Source organism: Hyperolius riggenbachi, chromosome 10 (genome assembly GCF_040937935.1).
Source record: "Hyperolius riggenbachi isolate aHypRig1 chromosome 10, aHypRig1.pri, whole genome shotgun sequence".
NCBI classification, from domain to species: Eukaryota; Metazoa; Chordata; class Amphibia; order Anura; family Hyperoliidae; genus Hyperolius; species Hyperolius riggenbachi.
This window is the reverse complement of record NC_090655.1, coordinates 26,874,118-26,895,228: the sequence shown is the minus strand read 5'-3', so window position 1 is coordinate 26,895,228 and position 21,111 is coordinate 26,874,118. Positions and strand designations below refer to the sequence as shown.

At 48.1% G+C, this 21,111-nt stretch overlaps 1 protein-coding gene across 1 annotated transcript in view; it reads right to left on the bottom strand.

The window, feature by feature from the left end:
* The window catches only part of M6PR (mannose-6-phosphate receptor, cation dependent), a 36,832-nt gene that overhangs the window by 12,606 nt on the left and 3,115 nt on the right, over positions 1-21,111 (bottom strand). The window contains exons 2-3 of the mRNA XM_068255261.1: positions 9,347-9,502; positions 270-442 (exon numbers count right to left, since the gene is read on the bottom strand). Coding sequence (XP_068111362.1) covers positions 270-442; positions 9,347-9,501 — 328 coding nt within the window. The 5' untranslated portion in view covers position 9,502. The remainder of the gene's footprint in view (positions 1-269; positions 443-9,346; positions 9,503-21,111) is intronic.

Sequence of the window (21,111 nt, the reverse complement as noted above, 5' to 3'; positions counted from 1 at the left end):
ACGGCTTAAAGATTCTGGATCAATTTCACCATGAAACTGATCGGGAATCGGCCTGCGGTGTATGGGCAGCTGACAGATCTCTCTCTGATCGAATCTTATTAGAGAGGATTTTTCTCTTGGTCGAATCTGCCCATCATAGATAGCCTTTAGTCCTACTTTGCCCATAACTACCAATCAAAGAGATCTGACCAATATAACGTAACAAAAGTGCTGAAATCTGATTAGAGGTAATAACTGCTCTCTACAGTAGAAGGGAAGCCAAGCCTTACATCCATTAAAGACATAAGTGTCGTTGATGCGGCCAATCACAGAAGTTTTCGATGTGGCTTTGTTGATTTGCACCAGTCCTTCGTTTGTGCTTTTGGCGTCCTCTAAAGTTCGATTACATATTACAAGCGTATAAGTGTAGGTGTCTGGCCCGTCTGTATCAGTAACCTCAAACCTAGAGAGGAGCAAATAAAATGTTACAAAGAAACCACGGAAGGAATGGAACACATTTCTAGCATTTCTGCAGCATATTGGCCTCAATTCACTAAGATCATGCTGGAGATAATAAGGCAAGAGAAAACTTACCTCCACACAGTAAGAGTTATCTTAGGTCTCCATTCCTTAAAGGGACTCCGAGCAGTACAGAAACTATGGAAAGATGCATATCTTTTTAAAGCTCTCTTTCTCCTCTTTCCAATGATATATAAAGCGCCGCCCTACGCCTTTTTATTTTCGCGATTGAAATTGCAGCGACCGCGATTTCAATCGCGAAAATAAAGAAAACTAAAAAGGCGTAGAGCGACGATTTAGGTGTCGCCAGAAAGAGGAGAAAGACCACATTTACTTACGGTAAAGTCTTTTCCAGTAGTCTGAAGGACAGCACCCCTTCTTGAGACTTGTCTCTCCACCCCACCGCTGGACAGGAAGCTAAAAGATAAAAAATTTGCATAGCAGATATGCGGCAGCATAAATACCCCCCAGCTCACCTAGAGCCCTCCGTTATAAAAAAGATTATACGGACGTATGCACGTAACAAAAACAACCCAATTTGTATATTTACCTTAATATTTCCCACACAGGGTGGGTCGCAGGGGTGCTGTCCTTCAGACTACTGGAAAAGACTTTACCGTAAGTAAATGTGGTCTTTCCCAGGACGTCTTTCAGGACAGCACCCCTTCTTGAGAGATAGACAAGATGAAATCTTAGGGTGGGACCACTGCTTGAAGAACCCTTCTGCCAAAACTTAAGTCTGCACTGGATAAGACATTAAGCCTGTAGTGCCTGACAAAAGTATTTTGACTGGACCAGGTGGCCGCTCTGCAAATCTGTTCGATGGATGCACCAGCCCTCTCTGCCCAGGATGTGGATACACCCCTTGTTGAATGAGCCCTGATTGGAGTAGTAAGTAGTTTACCTTGAGATCTGTAAGAAGTAGCAATAGCTTCTTTAATCCATCTGGCCAATGTAGCTTTGGAGGCTTGTTTCCCTCTAGATATTCCTCCATACAGTATCAACATTGAATCAGATTTCCTCCATTCCTTAGTTCTTTCGAGGTAATGAATTACACATCTCCTTACATCTAGACAGTGTAAACGTTTTTCCTTCTCATTGGTCGGATTAGCACAAAAAGAAGGTAAAAATATCTCCTGGGACCTGTGGAATTTAGATACCACTTTAGGGAGAAATGCGTTGTCTAATTTCAGTGTAATCCGATCGTCTGCAATAATACAATATGGTTCTTGAATCGACAAAGCCTGAAGTTCACCAATTCTCCTGGCTGATGTGATGGCTAACAAAAAAGTGGTTTTTAAAGAAAGAAATTTATCGGATATTTCCTTTATGGGTTCGAATGGTGGTTCACACATAGCCTGGAGAACAGTATTTAAGTCCCATGAGGGAATTCGAGAACGAACTAACGGCCGAATTCTCTTCAGAGCCTGAAAAAATCTGATAAAGTATTCTTCTGCCGCCAGTTTCCTTTCCAAGAAGACACTGATTGCAGATGTCTGAACCTTCAAGGTACTGACACTAAATCCTTTTTGTAATCCCTGTTGAAGAAATTCAAGCACTGACGTAGATAAAGATAAATCTAAAGATTTCTCCTTACACCAATTCAGATACATCGTCCATGTCTTATTATAAATATTTCTAGTTACTTTTTTACGACATTGTATCAGGGTTTCGGATAATCTATCCGAGAATCCTCTTGCCTTCAAGATTCTCCACTCAGCCTCCATGCTGTAAGGTGAAGCAGTTGAAGGTTTGGGTGAAAGGCTATGCCCTGCTGTAGTAGATCCTGTCGATTCTGAAGAGTAATTGGCTGACATACTGTCAATTTCTGTAACAACGTGAACCATGGTCTCTTCGGCCAACAGGGGGCTATCAGGATCATGTGAGCTTGATCCTGTATAATTTTGTTCAGAACCTGTGGAATGAGTGATATTGGGGGAAAACTGTATATCAACTGTGTTCCCCAATTTATTGAAAAAGCATCCACTGCCCAAGGTTTGTCTAGGGGACGTAGTGAGCAGAACTTTTGACACTTGGCATTGTCCCTGTTGGCAAAGAGGTCCACTTCTGGGGACCCCCATTGATCCCTGATTTCCTGAAAAACTGTCGGATTTAGGGACCACTCGTCCTGCTTCAGAGGGGACCTGCTTAAGAAGTCCGCCAACTGGTTGGCTGTACCCTTTAGATGTCGGGCCTTTATGGCCATTAGATTCTTTTCTGCCCAATTCAGAATTTGTCTGGTTTGGGACCACAGTAATGAACTTCTTGTCCCTCCCTGACGATTCAGATAAGCTACCACGCTGCTGTTGTCTGTCCTTATCAGCACATGACACTGTCTTATGTCTTGACTGAAGTTTTGTAGAGCCAACCAAACAGCCTGAAGCTCCCTGCTGTTTGATGAACTGGTTCTCATCCTGTTGGACCACTGTCCCTGAGCTGGACGACCATCCATGTGTGCTCCCCACCCCCATAGACTGGCGTCCGTTGTTATCACTAACTGAGATGGATAATGCCACAGCCGACCCTCTGATAGATGTGTGAGATCTTGCCACCACATGAGTGAGACCTTTACACTGTAAGGAATGAACACCTTCTTGTCTAGAAGTTTTATATCCCTGTTCCATTCTGTCAGAATCCAAATTTGCAAGGTCCTGGCATGGAATTGACCCCACTGAATGGCCGGAAAGGCAGAAGTTAGGAGTCCCAGAACCGCCATTGCTTTTCTGAGGGAGATGTAGTGGGCCTGCTGGAAAGAAGAAACAGTATTAAGTATTGCAGAAACCTTCCTCTCTGGTAATAAAAGCTTTTCACTAGTAGTGGAAATATTGAACCCTAAAAATTCCATGAGCTGGGAAGGAATTAGGGATGATTTAGAGTAGTTAATAAGCCATCCTATTGACTGCAAAAAAAACCATAGTGGATTCTACCTGTAGCAACACTGAGTCTTTAGATTGTCCCCAAATCAAAATATCATCCAGATAACTAAGAACCGATATGGACCTGCCCCTGATAACTGCTAATACTTCCGACAGAATCTTTGTGAAGAGCCAAGGAGCAGAAGAGATGCCGAAAGGTAGAGCATTAAACTGGAAGTGTCTTACCTTTCCCTCTAGGTGCACTGCAAATCTGAGAAATTGTTGTGAGTTCAGATGAATTGGAACATGCAGGTATGCATCCTTTAAGTCCAGAGATGCCAGGAAACAATCTTTCTGTAAGAGAGTTATCACAGAGTAAATATTGTCCATTCGAAATCTTCTGTATCTTATTGATTTGTTTAGTTCCTTTAGATTCAGGATAAATCGAAACTCTCCCTGAGGCTTCTTTACCAGGAACACTGGGGAGTAACATCCCAACCCCTGTTGACATCTTGGAACCTCCCTGATCACTCTTTTCTGTAGCAGAGAGTATATTTCCCTTTCCAATGCTAGACGCTGTACAGTGTCCTTTGGAATTGGACAAACAAAAAACTTTGGAGGAGGTGTCTGCGCGAACTCTATGCTGTACCCCTCTAGAATTATTTTTAATAGCCACTGATTTTGAAAAGTTTCCTGCCATCTCTCGTAAAAGTGGGTAAGCCTTCCCCCCACTGGGATGCTGGCGTCATTGTTTATTAGCCTGGGTAGAAGAATGGGTGGTAAAGCCTGGTTTACCCTTCTGTACTTTATAGGGGGCCCATCTTTTCTTGGTATGTGGCTTATTATCAGACTCTGGCTTTGTGTTGGCACGAAAGGAACGTTTAGAAGGAAAAACTCTCCTTTTAACAGGAAAGTTCTTCTTGACGTCAGCAGTTCTGTCTAATGTCTCATCTAGCTTAGACCCGAATAAAAATTCTCCCTCACAAGGGATTCCACATAGTTTGGCTTTGGAGGAATTGTCTCCCTTCCATGTTTTGACCCAAACTCCACGCCTGGCTGAGTTGACTAATGCAGTAGTCCTGGCAGTAAGTTTCACTGTGTCGTCTGCTGCATCAGTCATATAATTTGTGGCATTAAATAGGTTAGGAAAATCTTGTAAGATTTCCTCTCTAGGTACTCCTGTGGCGATCTTATTTTGAGTCTCCATTAACCAGGTTCTAAGGGATCTACCTACAGCCGTAGACGCCACTGCGGGTTTGAAAGTAAGTGAGGAGGACTCCCACGCTCTCCTTAGAATATTATCGGTCTTTTACTCTATTGGGTCTTTGAGGTGCCCGAAGTCCTCAAAGAGTAAATCTGTATTCTTTGAAACTCTAGACAAAGCTGGATCAAGTTTCGGAGAGGGACCCCAGAATTTCTGATCCTCAGCGGAAAAAGGGTACCGCCTGTTAAGGGTCTTTGGCCAAAAAGCCCGTTTCTCAGGGTTATCCCACTCCTTTCTTATCATATTTTTTAGGGAAGAATGAACCGGGATAACCGAGGAATGAGGATCAGATAGACTCTCATACATTTGATCTAACTGTGATAGAGATTTCTTCTCTGATTCGATGCCCATAGTATTATGCATGGCAGATAATAGATCATTAATAAGATCAGGTGAAAAGGCAAATTTTTGATTTTTCCCTGATCTCTCTCCTTCCTCATCCTCAGAAATTTCCTCGAAGGATGAAATTTCTAACTCCTCCTCAGATAATTCGGATCCCACCGATTCCTCAGCCCTCCTCTTCCTAGAAACTGGTGTGGGAACTAAGGAGACTAGAGGGGATCCTGGAGGAGGATTAGGATCCTCAGGCTGCGCTACTTGCTGCGTTTGTAGAGAGCCCGGGATATAGGATGATGATGATGCTATGGCGGAATCCTTGATTTCCTTAATAGCTGTGGTCATTTCTGATCTCATCCATCCCATTAGATCCTTAAATATCACAGGAGATTCATTTTTCACTATTTTATCAGTGCAATGGTGACATAATTTCCGGCTTGAGGACATCTTTGTATTGCATAATGGACATTTCTTTTCCCCTTTAGAAGATGTAGAAGTAGATGCAGATGATGAATGGTGCTGGGAACTTGATTTATCCTTTTTAGGCTACAATAAAGCAGAATATGGACTAGATTAGTGAAGCTCTAAACAGCACCATTCCAAACCCCATCATACATCTATACCCCCGGTATTAGAGCACCCCTGTGCCGCTTATCAGAGAGGGTTCAGCGCCAGACTCAGCAGATAGCAGTAGAGTAGGGCCTGTAGCGTCCTCCATGTTGCCAAGAGGTGGGAACATGTACTGCTAATCATTTAAATAGTGTTGGGTAACTTACCTTATTGCCTAGTATCCATCCAGGTGCGCCGAATTGCCCCTGCAAATGACGCTTCCTACTTCCGGTCACGCGGGACGCAGCGCGTGACGCACTTCCGGTACACGGCCGGAATTTCCTTTGCGCGCCCATGCGCGTATATAGGTGCTGCCAAGTTGGGAGAAGCCTCCTCCACGCTGTCCGAGCTGCACGCCGGCTCCCCTGACCAGCTCCAGCCCGCAACAACGCTGCCCCTGCCGCCTGACAATGATGGCACTGCGGAGGATCTCCATGCGTTCCATCCGGGACAGAAAAACAACTGAGGGCTCTAGGTGAGCTGGGGGGTATTTATGCTGCCGCATATCTGCTATGCAAATTTTTTATCTTTTAGCTTCCTGTCCAGTTGTGGGGAGGAGAGACAAGTCTCAAGAAGGGGTGCTGTCCTGATAGACGTCCTGGGAAAGAGAGCTTTAAAATGATATCCATCTTTCAATAGTTACTTGTATTACACAGGACGACACTTTCCCCAGTGTCAGCAGCTCCATTCAGCAGAAAAAGTCATCCTGTGTAATACAATGTAACTATGGAAAGATGGATATCATTTTAAAGCTCTCTTTCTCCTCTTTCTGGCGACACCTAAATCGTTGCCCTGCGGCTTTTAGTTTTCTTTATTTTCGCGATTGAAATTGCGGCCGCGGCAATTTCAATCGCGAAAATAGCGAAAACTAAAAGGCGTAGGGCGGCGGTTTATATATCATTGGAAAGAGGAGAAAGATAGCTTTAAAATGATATGCATCTTTTCATAGTTTCTGCACTGCTCGGAGTCCCTTTAAGTTACCTCCTCTGTAGTCATTTTCACACGCAGTTAATAAACAGCCTGTCTTTAACGTTAGAATTCTGGAGTTATTTTAAGGATTGAAGAGTTAACTTAAAGACAGAAGAGTTAACTTTGTTTGCCTGAGGTAAAATGTTTCCTGAATACTACATGCCTCATCACCATGGAGACCACTCTAGAAACGTTATTAAAGACAGGAGATAAGCTTAGTGAATTGAGGCCAATGTATCATCAGAGGGGAACATTAACACTATAACCGTATGTTACTGCAATAGGATTTTCTCCAAGGATCTTCATTGTGGTTCGACTGAAGGCTGCTATGACAGATTGCTTGTCATTGATTAAAAATAGGCTCAGACTATGGAAGGTACATTGGAGGAGGACTACGCTAAAGATTAGACAGTGAGCTTCACTGAGGTCAGTCAATGACATGATTATGTACTCTGTAAAGTGCTGCAGAAGACGTCAGTGCTATAGAAATACATTATAATAATAAAAATATGATAGGGGATACCTGATGACTGTGTGAGGCCAAAACTAGTCGGGACAAGAGCGGGCACTACTGCAACCTGATCGCAAGTAATTGTTGCTGAGTACCACATTGAGTGGGAAGCGGTTTAAGCCTAAAGGGGGTCAGGAGTAGGACCCTCTGAGTGTTCATCACTTTTATGTACATCTATATTTGAATAAAAATTGCCGTGAGAATATTCCACTGAGAGACCCCTTTTCTGATTTTTCCTTGCACTGAGCTGCATATAGGAATACTATACATCTTGGTGGGATCTCTGGAGGTGGAAGAGGCTTATGGTGACAAGTGGCTGAGGATCATTTAGCGCTGCTGAATACTTTTGATATATTGCCTATGGTAACCTGGATACACCTTGCAGTGGCTGCTGTATGACCGGCGGATATTTGACAGATTTGATAACTTGGGGCGTCTCTCATACATACATAACTCTGCTTACAGCAAAGGAGGAGGTGAGAAGGTGAGTCGATGACAGCCGGGTGGTCACCAAATCTAGTCGGGTGGAGCACCCGGCTAAAAGAGCCTGGGCAGAACACTGAAATGTATGCACTCTTTGCTCATGAAATCAAATATTTTGATATGTTAAAATTTGGCTTGAGGACTATGAATTAAAGGGTACTGAGACAGATAAGTTTTATACATACCTGGGGCTTCCCTCCAGCCCCCTTCAGACTAATCAGTCCCTCGCTGTCCTCCTCCACCACCTGGATCTTCTGCTAAGATTCCCGGTAATTCAGCCAGTCAGTGCAGTCCGGCTGCGTGCCGCTCCCACAGCCAGGAGCATTCTGCACCTGCGCAAAAGTGCTGCACAGGTGTAGTACGCTCCTGGCAGCGGAGTGTGTGCATGCGCACTACGCCAGACTGGCTCAAGTACCTGGACTCATAGCAGAAGATCCAGGTGGTGGAGGACAGTAAAGGGACTGATTAGCCTGAAAGGGGCTGGAGGAAGCCCCAGGTATGTATAAAAAAAACATTTTTTTTTAATTTAATCTGTCTCAGGTTTACTTTGTTACACAGTAGTACTATACTCTAAATATGCGCTCTCCACAGAGCTGCAGGGAGTCCACTGTGAATATTGTGCACATTGAACACAGAGGTGTTTTCTATCGCCCATAAACCTGGTTCAGATTGTGCATGAAGAATGTGTAATAGAGGAAGAATCTCCTCATTCCCCTGCAGAGTACCTGCACATCACTCTTACATGTACCCACAGTCACATTGCCTAGGGCCTGATAGATGTTCTTTGTTCCTGTCTTCTATAAGTACTCTTACCAAGGACTAGTTTTAGTTTATGACAAAGTATTAGAGGCAGACGCTCCGCCGAATATCCAGGTAACTGGTATTGTTTAAAAGGGAATAACTATGGCAGCCTCCATATCCCTCTCACTTCAGTTGTCTTTTAAAATTCCTAAGCATTGGCAGTTAAGATCAACAATATGCAAATTAGAGGAGTCGGAGGATTTTTGTATCGACTCCACAGCCCTAAACATAATTATGCACTCTGTAAAGTGCTGTAGAAGATGTCAGTGCCATATAAAAATAATAATAATATGAAAGGGGCATTAGACCATGACTACGGTAGGATTAGAGTGTGAGCTCCTCTGAGGTACAGTCAGTGACACGACTATGTACTCTGTAACGTGCTGCAGAAGATGTCAGTGCTGTATAAATACATGATAAATTAGTTTGAGGTGACCCGTTACCACTTCTACACAAATTCATCACTTTCTGCTTCTACATTGTTTATAAAGGGATCAAGATGGCAACCTCCGTATTCCGCTCACTTCAGGCTTCCTTAAAAGTGAACCTGAACTCAGAACTTCCTCTCTGCTCTAAAAGATAAGAAACAGCATAATAACCTTTAAAAAAATGTTTTTTGTTACAGCTGATACAAACCCTGCAACAAATCTATGGTGTGTCTACCTCCTGCTAACATCCTGTGTTTAGAAAATTAGCTGCTGTGCCGTGGCAGATTACTAAGCTGACACAACAGAGATCAAATTACAGCTGTGATTAGACACAATTGAGAGGGGGGGGGGGGGGGGGGGGGGAATCAGACAGGCTAAACTCTCTAAATACATACAGGGTGCATTCCACTGTGTTCTTCTGTCCTGTGCAAGAGTTCAGCTCCGCTGTATGACATCTGGAGGGTGACAGTCTATGGCAGCTTTACACAAATTGACAAGATGTGAGCTCCACCAGAGACATGGAGAGCACACAGACCTCCGACCTGCCTAAACACATTTCACAGACATTTCACAGACATTACTGGATCATTACCTCTTATTCTTCAGCGGTTCCAGTCTTTTGAGCAGAGCTGTTTCTGCCGCCGACTTCTTGTCTCCGGGTACTAGACACTCATTGAAGAGCGTCGGGCTGTCGGCGGCGAGTGCCGATACCGCGGCTAGGCAGAGACACCACAGTTGTGCGTACATCCTGCAAACCAGAGCACCAGCAGTCAATAGAATGCGGAGCAACAGGTAACATCCTACTGCACAAAACCTTCCTAATGTAAGACTGACAGCCAGTGAGAGCCTGAATTCATCAATAGGAATAAATATTTTTAAAGCGGGATTGTCAGCCACAAAATCAAATTCCATTTGCCCACTGCTGTGTTTATTATGTAGTCTACAACCTGACTCTGCACTGCTAGCATTCCAATATAATCATAAAATGTTTCTGCTGTAATAAATCATCGCAGTCAGCCTAGCTCCTTTCTGGTGCATTGTCAGGGGAAAGGAAGCTTGTTATCTCCCCTCCCACATTCCTGCTCCTCACTGATTGGCTGAGGGCAGTTCAGTATGACACAAGGCTGAGAAGGGAAATACACCTCACCCCTATTCAGAAGCTAACGAAATAGGATCTATGCATCTACAAAGGAAGCTAGATATGACAGTGCAGTTTCTAGGAGAAAAAAAAAAAAAGTAGGAATAAGGGAGGAAAGGACGTCAGGATTGGCTTCAGTCAGAGGCAGTAAATATGGAAAATGCCTGGAACAGTTTTCTCTTTATTTACTATAGAAAATTCACTGAAATTAAAACGTGACAGTACAATACACATGTTTTGTAAGTAGAGCAAGCATTTATCTACAGTACTTATATATTTTTTTTCTCCCTGGGATAGTATGGCTGTCCCTGCTGCTTTAAAGTGTACCTGAGGGGAAAAACTGCACAATCTGGGTACTCGCCTCAGTAGAGAGAAGCCTCTGGATAATCCCCTGTCCTTCACCTCGCCGTTCTTCCTCTGAGACTCCCCAAAGCTCCTTAACAAGCCCTTGATAATGGAGCAAAGCCCCACTGTGCCTGCCGCTCATTCCTGCGCAGTAGCACAGAGCAGAACAGGCTCATTTTTCCCCCCGCAGAGCCCAATCGGCGGCTCTGTGCTATTCTGCAGGACCCTGCGCAGTACGGCTGCACTTACTCACGTATCGGAGCCCGGCTGGGAGTTTCAGGTGGAGAAAAGAGAAAAAAAATCCCTCCTTGATGCAGATGAGCTGACTGAACAACTGAACAGAAAGTGGTAACTGGGCCTCCCTACAGAAGAGCTGCCGGACCCTTGGAAACAGAGATTTGGGTGTGGTGTGAGCCAGTGTTCTATTGTCACAGCTGCAAGTAAGCATATTTTGAATCATCCGCCATGTCTGGAAAACCAGAACTGGCTAAGTTTTAACATTGCAAAATGTCTCGAAAAACTGTGAATTAGGTTATAACAATAGAAAATTTTCCATACAAATTTTGCTGAATTAGACCAAAAGTTACACACTTAAAGGACATCCGAGGTGAAAATAAACTGATGAGAAAAACAATTGTATCTGTCCTCCTTCTCCTAAAAATGACTTTTTTAGATATCCCACAGTTTTATTTTATATTTAAATCTAGCTTTTAAGTGTTTCATTTTCTCTGCTCAATGACACCTTCATTGAAGTATGCTAGAGCTCAAATCTATGAATTATTGTCCCTTTTTATCTCTTTCCTGCTCTCAGAAGCCATTTACTGACAGGGAAGTGTTTTATGGCTGTAATTATCAGTGAAGGTTATGCTATAGTTTGACCCAGTCCTGACCCGGACAGAAACGGTCACTTGCATACCTGATGTTTAACTCTTTCCAGCAGAGAAAGAAAAAAGGAACGCAGCCTAGTTATTTGTGTGCTAGGCACTGTACATACACATGTCTATCTCATGTCACCTCGGGTATCCTTTAACTCGGTAGAGGGAAGCCCTTGGTTGGCTACACCTTGTGCCCGCTTATACTCGATAGAAAAAACCAAGCGCGATTGGCTTCGTGCTGCTGTGTAGGGGCGAGGTGTCCTGCTCAGTGCGCTAATTTATGCATGGCAGCTCAACAAAGCCCTAGGTCAATGAGGTTCCGGGGATCCCGGCACAAGATCGGTGGAGGCCAGGGGGGCGGGGGAAGCCTCTGGGTTAAACAGGGGTTCTATCTACTGAGGCGACTACCCATTTGGCAGGACAGTGTTATAGGAGCAATTTTGGGTACAGGTAGTCCCCAACTTACGAACGACCCACTGATACGAACGACGTGGATTCTGTGTTTCCATGGGAACAAGTAAAAACATTTTTTCTCAAATTGGAATTGTAGTTTGAATTTGTTAAAATCGAATATTTCTCAAAGAAAAAAATAGCTTTTAAACTTGTATAAGCAGGTGCAGAGGTGACACAGAGGGGGACACTGGTGGCACAGAGGAGGTACAGGGGACAGAGAAGGCACAATGTTCCGAATGAAAGGACCTCCGAGCAGTGCAGTAACTATGGAAAGATGCATACCATTTTGAAGCTCTCTTTCTCCTCTTTTCAAAGATATATAAACCGCCTTTTAGTTTTCGCTATTTGCGCGATCGAAATTGCGGCCACCACGATTTCGGTCGCGAAAATGTCGAAAACTAAAAAGGCGTAGGGCGGCGGTTTATATATCGTTGGAAAGAGGGCTTCAAAACGGTATGCATCTTTCCATAGTTACTGCATTGCTTGGGAGTCCAGCATTGTATTACACAGGACGACTTTTCCCCAAAGTCAGCAGCTTCATTCAGTGCAATGCAATGAAATACAAGGAACCCAGGGGGATATAATTACAAACATCATCATGCTGGTAGGTGTGAGGATATAATTAATTAATTAGTTGTGGGTATGCTTAAAGGCATACCCACAGGCACTGCTCGGAGTCCCTTTAAGAACAGATTTAGGTTAAGAATGAACCTACAGTCCCTATCTCGTTCGTTAACCGGGGACTACCTGTACCTGGAGTCGGAAGTCGGATGATTTTTGTACCGACTCCACAGCCCGGCCAGTTGGGGCACTTTTTTCCCCTTCAGGTTCACTTTAAAGAGGAATTGTGACCAAGGAATGAATTTCATCACAATCCCTATCGGATACCCCTTTTCCCATAAGAAATCTTTCCTTTTTCTAGAATAGATCATCAGGGGGGTCTGTATGGCTGATATTGTGGTGAGACCCCTCCCACAGTGTGATGTCATGACCATGGTCCTGACAGTTTCCTGTCTTTGAGATTTGTTGCATTGTGGGAAATAACAGCTGTTTCCAAATGCCAAGCAAGCAGTATTTCCCTCTGTGCATATGTATATCTAAAAAAAAAAAAATAAAAAACAAACAAAATAAACCCACAACCTTTTAGCCTATCGCATTGTTAGGGGGTGTTATTATACATAATGGCAGTTGGAGCTGTCTGTTTTTTGTCTGCAATTATGGATCACACAATATGAACAAATTACAGTACATGGTAGATATTTCTTGATTCTTCGATTTTTCAACTTCTCACTTTGCAAGGTATTGATTACATTTTTTCACCTTTTTGCTTAAAGAGACACTGAAGCGAAAAAAAAAAATTAGGATATCATGAATTGGTTGTGTAGTATAGGTAATTAAAAGAACATTGGTAGTAAAAAAAATATTTTTATTTTTATTCTCAGTTATACAGCTTTTTTTTATAACATTGCATCATTCGCTAATATTTGCAGTTGACACACTACTCAGCATTCTAAATGATTTTACAGAACAGGCAGTGAACTCTTGACCTGTCCTGAACTGTTCTCTGCAATAGAAAAACACAATACAACTGAGATAACCTAATCAGAATACAGAGCTCTCTGCGACTTTCAAAGTCGTGGAGCTCAATGGCTCTTTAGCATACATAACAACTGGAGTTTCTTTACTCTTCCTGTACTGGAAACAAATTTTAGACTTAAGTCTCTGCTCCTAATGCTTTATTTCTTAGCTGTACTACACAACCAATTCATTATATCATCATTTTTTTCACTTCAGTGTCTCTAAGTTCCTCTTTAAAGTGAACCAGAGACGAAGCACCCTCATGTATTTTACCATATATATCAGTGGGAACATTAGAGAAAACACCTACCTTGCTTTCTGTTTCATTCTTCACTGCTCCGCCTGCTTCTAATCAGCCCTGATAAAATCCCCAACTGAGCATTCAGTCTGGCTTTGCTCAGGAATATTTATAGCTCCGTCTGTGTTCTCTCATGTCTTTTCAAGTCCAAGCCTGCCCCCGGGTGGCTCTGCTCAGGAATCATTATAGCTGAGTCTTAGCAAAGCCAGACTGAATGCTAAGTCGGGGATTTTATAAAGGTCTAATAAGAAACAAGCTGTACAGTGCAGAATGAAACAGAACAGGGTAGGTGTTTTCGCTAATGCTCCCACTGATCTATATTGTAAAATACATGAGGGTGCTTCGTCTCTGGTTCACTTTAAGGGATAATTCATTTCTAAATGTGTTCTGAAGCCTTGTACCCGAGTAAAGGTTTGACAAATGTTAAGATTATTATTATTATTATTATTACCACATATACAGTTTATAATCAAATGAACTGAGCTGATCAAATAGATGCTGCATTTTTAAACTTGATGCAAATTTGGTTGTGATTTGCATGTAGACTGAAACTAGACTAATGAAAATGAACTGTCCAATATCAATCTTGCATAGATTCTACAAGATTTGCATTAGCTTGGAAAAATCTGCAATTCACTGAACATCTCTAGATTTCTCCAAATACAAGAAGACTGGGCCGCAGAAAGCAGAAGTTCAGCTCACAGCCGTCCTATGGCTGACACCAGAACAGGAAGCGAGACACAGCGAGAAACAGAAACTGAACAGGAGGCTCCGCCCCTTCCCCCTGGGCACACATGGATCATGTGCAATTTATTTCGGCTTCAGGGCTCCTTCACACCAAAAGTCGTGAAACACAATCGCACATACATTTTGCATTTCACATTTTGCAATGTTGGCCTCAATCAAAACGCAGGAAAAATGCAGCAGAACTACGGTTGCCTTTTAAGAAAATTGTAAAACGTTCAGCATGAATGCATTCCCACGATTCCAATTGTAACTTTACTGTACTGTACTTGCATTTGGAAAATTATCATCAGTAGCCTCCCTGGCGTTCTATTTCCCCAGGATTTCCGTGCAAGAAGTGGTTCAATTAATTTCCAATCATTTTAAACTTTTTTTTTTTTGCAATCATTTTTTTTATTTGGTAGGGATCCCCCTTCTGGGGGGGGGGGGGGGGGGGTGTCCCTGTTCTTTTCAGGCTGTTGGTGGCCTTTGGGGACCCCCCCTTCTGGGCAGGGAGGGGGGCCCTGTCCTTTGCGGGCTGTGGGGTGTCCCCATTCTATGCTGGCTGGTAGTGGCCGGTGGGGACCCCCCTTCTGGGCAGGGAGGGGGGCCCTGTCCTTTGCGGGCTGTGGGGTGTCCCCATTCTATGCTGGCTGGTAGTGGCCGGTGGGGACCCCCCTTCTGGGCAGGGGGTGTCCCCGTCCTTTGCGGGCTGTGGGTGGCCTTTCCCTCCCTCTTCCCATCCCCCGTGCAAGCCCCCCCTTCCCCCTGAACCCCTTCCCTCGGTGTGAGTCCTGTTCTACTCACCCAGGCTGTCTCCAGCGGCGGCGGCGCAGAATCCCTTCTTCCTCCATCCCCGAAGTCTCATGCTCTGTGTAATTACCGCTACGAGGCTTGGTGACGTCACTGAGCCTCGTAGCAGTAACGTCACAGGCCGGGACTTCGGCGTTAGAGAAAGAAGGGATTCTGCTGGCGCCGCTGGAGACAGCCTGGTGAGTAGAACAGGACTCACACCGAGGGAAGGGGTTCAGGGGGAAGGGGGGGCTTGCATGGAGGATGGGAGGGAAAGGCCACCCACAGCCCGCAAAGGACGGGGACACCCCCCCCCCTCCGCCCAGAAGGGGGGTCCCCGCCGGCCACTCACAGCCTGCAAAGGACCAGGACACCCTCCCGCCCAGAAGGGGGGTCCCCGCCGGCCACTACCAGCCAGCATAGAACGGGAAACCCCCCCCCCCCTTGCTGCACAGAGGGGATCCCCGCCGGCCACTACCAGCCCGCATAGGGAATCCCCCTGCACAGAGTGGACACCCATCCGCACACATAGGGGGAATCCTTGCACGCAGCACATTCTCTGCCCCGCCAGCTGCACAGGGATTCCCCAGGGTGGCTGGATGCTTGTTCTGTATGCTGGGGGTAGCACAGATCGCTACCCACAGCGTGCAGTCAGGCATCCAGCCATCCTGGGGAATCCCTCTGATGAGGGAAAATTGCAGCGGGCGGTGCAGAGAAACAGGAAATCTCCCTGGCGGGATTGACGAGCTCAGCTCGTCCAAAATACTTTCAGCAAGTTTTTGCTGGACGAGCTGAGCTCGTCCAGAACGCTAGGGAGGTTAATTAGTATTTATATAGCGCCGACATCTTCTGCAGCACTGTACAGAGTATATGGTCTTGTCTCTAACTGTCCCCCAGAGGGGCTCAAGGTCTAATCACTACCATAGTCATGTCTATGTATGTAACATGTAGTGTATGTATCATAGTCTAGGGCCAATTCCTGGGGAAGCCAATTAACGTGTCTATGTCTTTGGGGTGAACGAGGAAACCGGAAGGAAAAAAAAAAACACAGACAGGGAGAAGATACAAACTTGGTGTTCTCCTCAGAATTTTTTTCCAGCCAGGTGGCATGAAAAAGTAGCCGGGTGGGGTGCGAAGGGGGGGGGGGGGGGGGGGGAGGGGGGGAGGGACGCTGGGATGGTGCAACTCTGCTTACAGCATAGGAGGAGGAGGAGGAGGCGAGCCGATGACAGCCGGGTGCTCACCAAAATTAGCTGGGTGGAGCATTCGGCCTAAAAAGGGCTTGGGGACAACACTACATGCTCCATGCAGATGGTGCCCTGGCTGGGATTGGAACCGGGGACCCAGTGCTGCAAGGCGAGAAAGAAATCCACTACACCACTGTCTGTGTCTGTTCAAAAAACACACCAAAAAAAAAAAAAAAAATGGACTGCAGCCGATGTGAAGGAGCTCTCACTCCCCAGTAAGCGTATCAATAAAATGAACACTAATATTTTGCCATGTCAGATTTGTGATCTGCAGCTGTTGTTGACATTGCAGCATTGCTCGAATAACCCCAATCTACTCCCTGAGGCCGGTTTTACACCTGGCCAGTGCATTGCTATGCTCCGCCTCCAATGCATCTCAGAAAGCATCATGGCCCGTTTCCACTGGTGAGGTGCGAATTTGTTGCGGAAAACGAGTAAACGAATTCTCATGCGGATGTGAATTCGTACACGATTGTATGCAAATTTTAATGCGAAAATGCGTACATTTTCAAATATTTTTGTAAGTATGCAAATGTAACCATGTCAGTGCCTGTGTGCTTTTACATTGATTTTAAGCGAAAACGTACGTGGATTTGCATGGGAAATTCGCATAGCGAAACCGCAGGCAAATTTCCAATTAAATACATTACAGGGGAATTGCACGCGGTGTGTGCGGTGTGCAAATTCTTTTGCTGCACAGTCCACCGCACAGAATTTGACAAGTGGAAACAGGCCCATTGAACAGAAAACGCATGCAGATTCCCTCTAGTGGAAACGGGCCCGCAAGCATATGATGCTGTGGCAGCGTGTGCTGACAGGATCATTTGCATATCCCCATACCCCCACACCTCGCTGCCACTCACCGCCCCTTGCTCAGTGACGTGCTCTGTGCTGGACAGCAGGGCTGTGGAGTCGGAGTTGGAGTTGCGGCAATTTTGGGCACCTGGAGTCAAAGTTAGAGTCGTGGTTTCGTAAAGTGAGGAGTCTGAGTCGGATGATTTTTGTACAAAATCCACAGCCCTGTTAAGTATTAGACTAAGGAGTCAGAGTCAAGGAGTCGGAGCCATTTTGAGTACCCGGAGTCAGAGTCGTGATTTCATAAACCGAGGAGTGGGAAGATTTTTGAACCGACTCCACAGCCCTGCTGGACAGGAAGTACATCACTGGGATTTCCATCGTATTCACCTTGTTAGGTGCATTCCCGCCGCACCATATTTAAAATGTCTGCGTTGCCCAATGCAGCCAAACGAGCGGGCATCAGGGAGCAGTTACAGATACCTCTCCTGGACGGCTTCTTCTCTTCTACCGCCAGCTCTGAACGTCCAATGGGTCCCAATCACATCCGATAACATCATATGACATGCGATCGGGATCCAGGAGACCATGTCAGCGTTGCAGCGCCACCTGGTGGTGGAAGAGGCTCTTGCATCACCCCTCCAGGAGACCATGTCACTAATGCTGAGATGGTCTCCTGGATCTTCATCACGTTACATCATGTGATCAAACCGAAGAAGACATGTCGGAGTACCACTGCCGCCGGCGCAGTGGAGGGAGAAACACTGATCCAGCTGTCTGGACAGTAACAATGAAAGCTCCCTGCCGCCCTCTCTGCATACCCTGCCAGGCTGGGGGCGGGGACTTCTCCAGCGGCAGGAAAAATGTGACCCTGCAGCCAAATAAAGTAAAACTTTATTTGGTTGCTAAAAGGTTAAGGTGCCCTCTTTACCTCCTGCATGGGGGAGGAGAGCAGACACAGGATACTTTAGGAAACGGTAAACACACTTTCTCTAAAGTGCGGAACAAATTTTATTATGTTTTCTCAGCACACTGCTTTATGAACTGGTAAAACCAGACTGAAAACCAGCTGAGCAAGAAGTGGCAAGAATCCTACAGAGGCATGCTGGGGAGAGCGTGGCCAGACTTCCTGATGCCCCTCTATAGGAGGAGAGCTGGTATTTCACCACAGCAGGGGGAACTGGTGGGACTTCCAGCACATATAAGGCAACAGGATGTCGTCTCTGGAAGGTATTATGTAAAACACAAGTTCTAATGAAAAGCTCTGTCACGGAGCAACTGTCAGACAAGCAGGTCTGTTATTACAATATTTCCATCCTGTTTACTGTACACAATTGTGTTCGTTTTTTTCTCTCAGAATGAAAGCGGGAAAAATACATTCAATATCGGTTTACACTGCAATAAACTAACGGCCGACTGCAACGTGGCACTTAGTCTCAGGATGACTGGCAGCAACAAAGTACCTACTTCCACCAGCCTGGGTAGTAACAGGACTCCTGCCCTCAACCGGCCTGACCGCAACTGGGCTCCTGCTTTCATGATGTCTGGCAGTAATAAAGTACTTCCCTTTTCACCAGTGGGCCACCTGCTCAACCACATTGAAGCACCTGCTCCCAACCACCTTAGCTGCAACTGGCCACCTGCTCCCAACCACCTTAGCTGCAACTGGGCACCTGCTCCCAACCACCTTAGCTGCAACGGGGCACCTGCTCCCGGCCGGCCAGGCCGCAGCGGGGCACCTGCTCCCAGCCGGCCAGGCCGCAGCGGGGCACCTGCTCCCAGCCGGCCAGGCCGCAGCGGGGCACCTGCTCCCAGCCGGCCAGGCCGCAGCGGGGCACCTGCTCCCAGCCGGCCAGGCCGCAGCGGGGCACCTGCTCCCAGCAGGCCAGGCCGCAGCGGGGCACCTGCTCCCAGCAGGCCAGGCCGCAGCGGGGCACCTGCTCCCAACTGGCAGGTCCATAAGTTGGCACCTGCTCCCAACCGGAGCGCCCACAACGGGGCACCTGCTAACCAGCTTGCCCACAATGTGGCACCCGCTCCCCCAAACTGGACACAGTGGGGCACCTGCTCCCTCTCCTGGCTCGGTACAGTGGGGCACCTGCTCCCTCTCCTGGCTCGGCACAGTGGGGCACCTGCTCCCTCTCCTGGCTCGGCACAGTGGGGCACCTGCTCCCTCTCCTGGCTCGGCACAGTGGGGCACCTGCTCCCTCTCCTGGCTCGGCACAGTGGGGCACCTGCTCCCTCTCCTGGCTCGGCACAGTGGGGCACCTGCTCCCTCTCCTGGCTTGGCACAGTGGGGCACCTGCTCCCTCTCCTGGCTTGGCACAGTGGGGCACCTGCTCCCTCTCCTGGCTTGGCACAGTGGGGCACCTGCTCCCTATCCTGGCTTGGCACAGTGGGGAAACCTGCTCCCTCTCCTGGCTCGGCACATGCTCCCTCTCCTGGCTCGGCACATGCTCCCTCTCCTGGCTCGGCAGTCGGCACAGTGGGGCACCTGCTCCCTCTCCTGGCTTGGCACAGTGGGGCACCTGCTCCCTATCCTGGCTCGGCACATGCTCCCTCTCCTGGCTCGGCACAGTGGGGCACCTGTTCCCTCTCCTGGCTCGGCACAGTGGGGCACCTGCTCCCTCTCCTGGCTCGGCACAGTGGGGCACCTGCTCCCTCTCCTGGCTCGGCACAGTGGGGCACCTGCTCCCTCTCCTGGCTCGGCACAGTGGGGCACCTGCTCCCTCTCCTGGCTCGGCACAGTGGGGCACCTGTTCCCTCTCCTGGCTCGGCACAGTGGGGCACCTGCTCCCTCTCCTGGCTAGGCACAGTGGGGCACCTGCTCCCTCTCCTGGCTCGGCAGTCGGCACAGTGGGGCACCTGCTCCCTCTCCTGGCTAGGCACAGTGGGGCACCTGCTCCCTCTCCTGGCTCGGCAGTCGGCACAGTGGGGCACCTGCTCCCTCTCCTGGCTCGGCACAGTGGGGCACCTGCTCCCTCTCCTGGCTCGGTACAGTGGGGCACCTGCTCCCTCTCCTGGCTCGGCACAGTGGGGCACCTGCTCCCTCTCCTGGCTCGGCACAGTGGGGCACCTGCTCCCTCTCCTGGCTCGGCACAGTGGGGCACCTGCTCCCTCTCCTGGCTCGGCACAGTGGGGCACCTGCTCCCTCTCCTGGCTCGGCACAGTGGGGCACCTGCTCCCTCTCCTGGCTCGGCACAGTGGGGCACCTGCTCCCTCTCCTGGCTCGGCACAGTGGGGCACCTGCTCCCTCTCCTGGCTCGGCACAGTGGGGCACCTGCTCCCTCTCCTGGCTCGGCACAGTGGGGCACCTGCTCCCTCTCCTGGCTCGGCACAGTGGGGCACCTGCTCCCTCTCCTGGCTCGGCACAGTGGGGCACCTGCTCCCTCTCCTGGCTCGGCACAGTGGGGCACCTGCTCCCTCTCCTGGCTCGGCACAGTGGGGCACCTGCTCCCTCTCCTGGCTCGGCACAGTGGGGCACCTGCTCCCTATCCTGGCTTGGCACAGTGGGGCACCTGCTCCCTATCCTGGCTTGGCACAGTGGGGAAACCTGCTCCCTCTCCTGGCTCGGCACATGCTCCCTCTCCTGGCTCGGCAGTCGGCACAGTGGGGCACCTGCTCCCTCTCCTGGCTTGGCACAGTGGGGCACCTGCTCCCTATCCTGGCTTGGCACAGTGGGGAAACCTGCTCCCTCTCCTGGCTCGGCACCTGCTCCCTCTCCTGGCTCGGCACAGTGGGGCACCTGCTCCCTCTCCTGGCTCGGCACAGTGGGGCACCTGCTCCCTCTCCTGGCTCGGCACAGTGGGGCACCTGCTCCCTCTCCTGGCTCGGCACAGTGGGGCACCTGCTCCCTCTCCTGGCTCGGCACAGTGGGGCACCTGCTCCCTCTCCTGGCTCGGTACAGTGGGGCACCTGCTCCCTTTCCTGGCTCGGCACAGTGGGGCACCTGCTCCCTCTCCTGGCTAGGCACAGTGGGGCACCTGCTCCCTCTCCTGGCTCGGCAGTCGGCACAGTGGGGCACCTGCTCCCTCTCCTGGCTCGGCACAGTGGGGCACCTGCTCCCTCTCCTGGCTCGGTACAGTGGGGCACCTGCTCCCTCTCCTGGCTCGG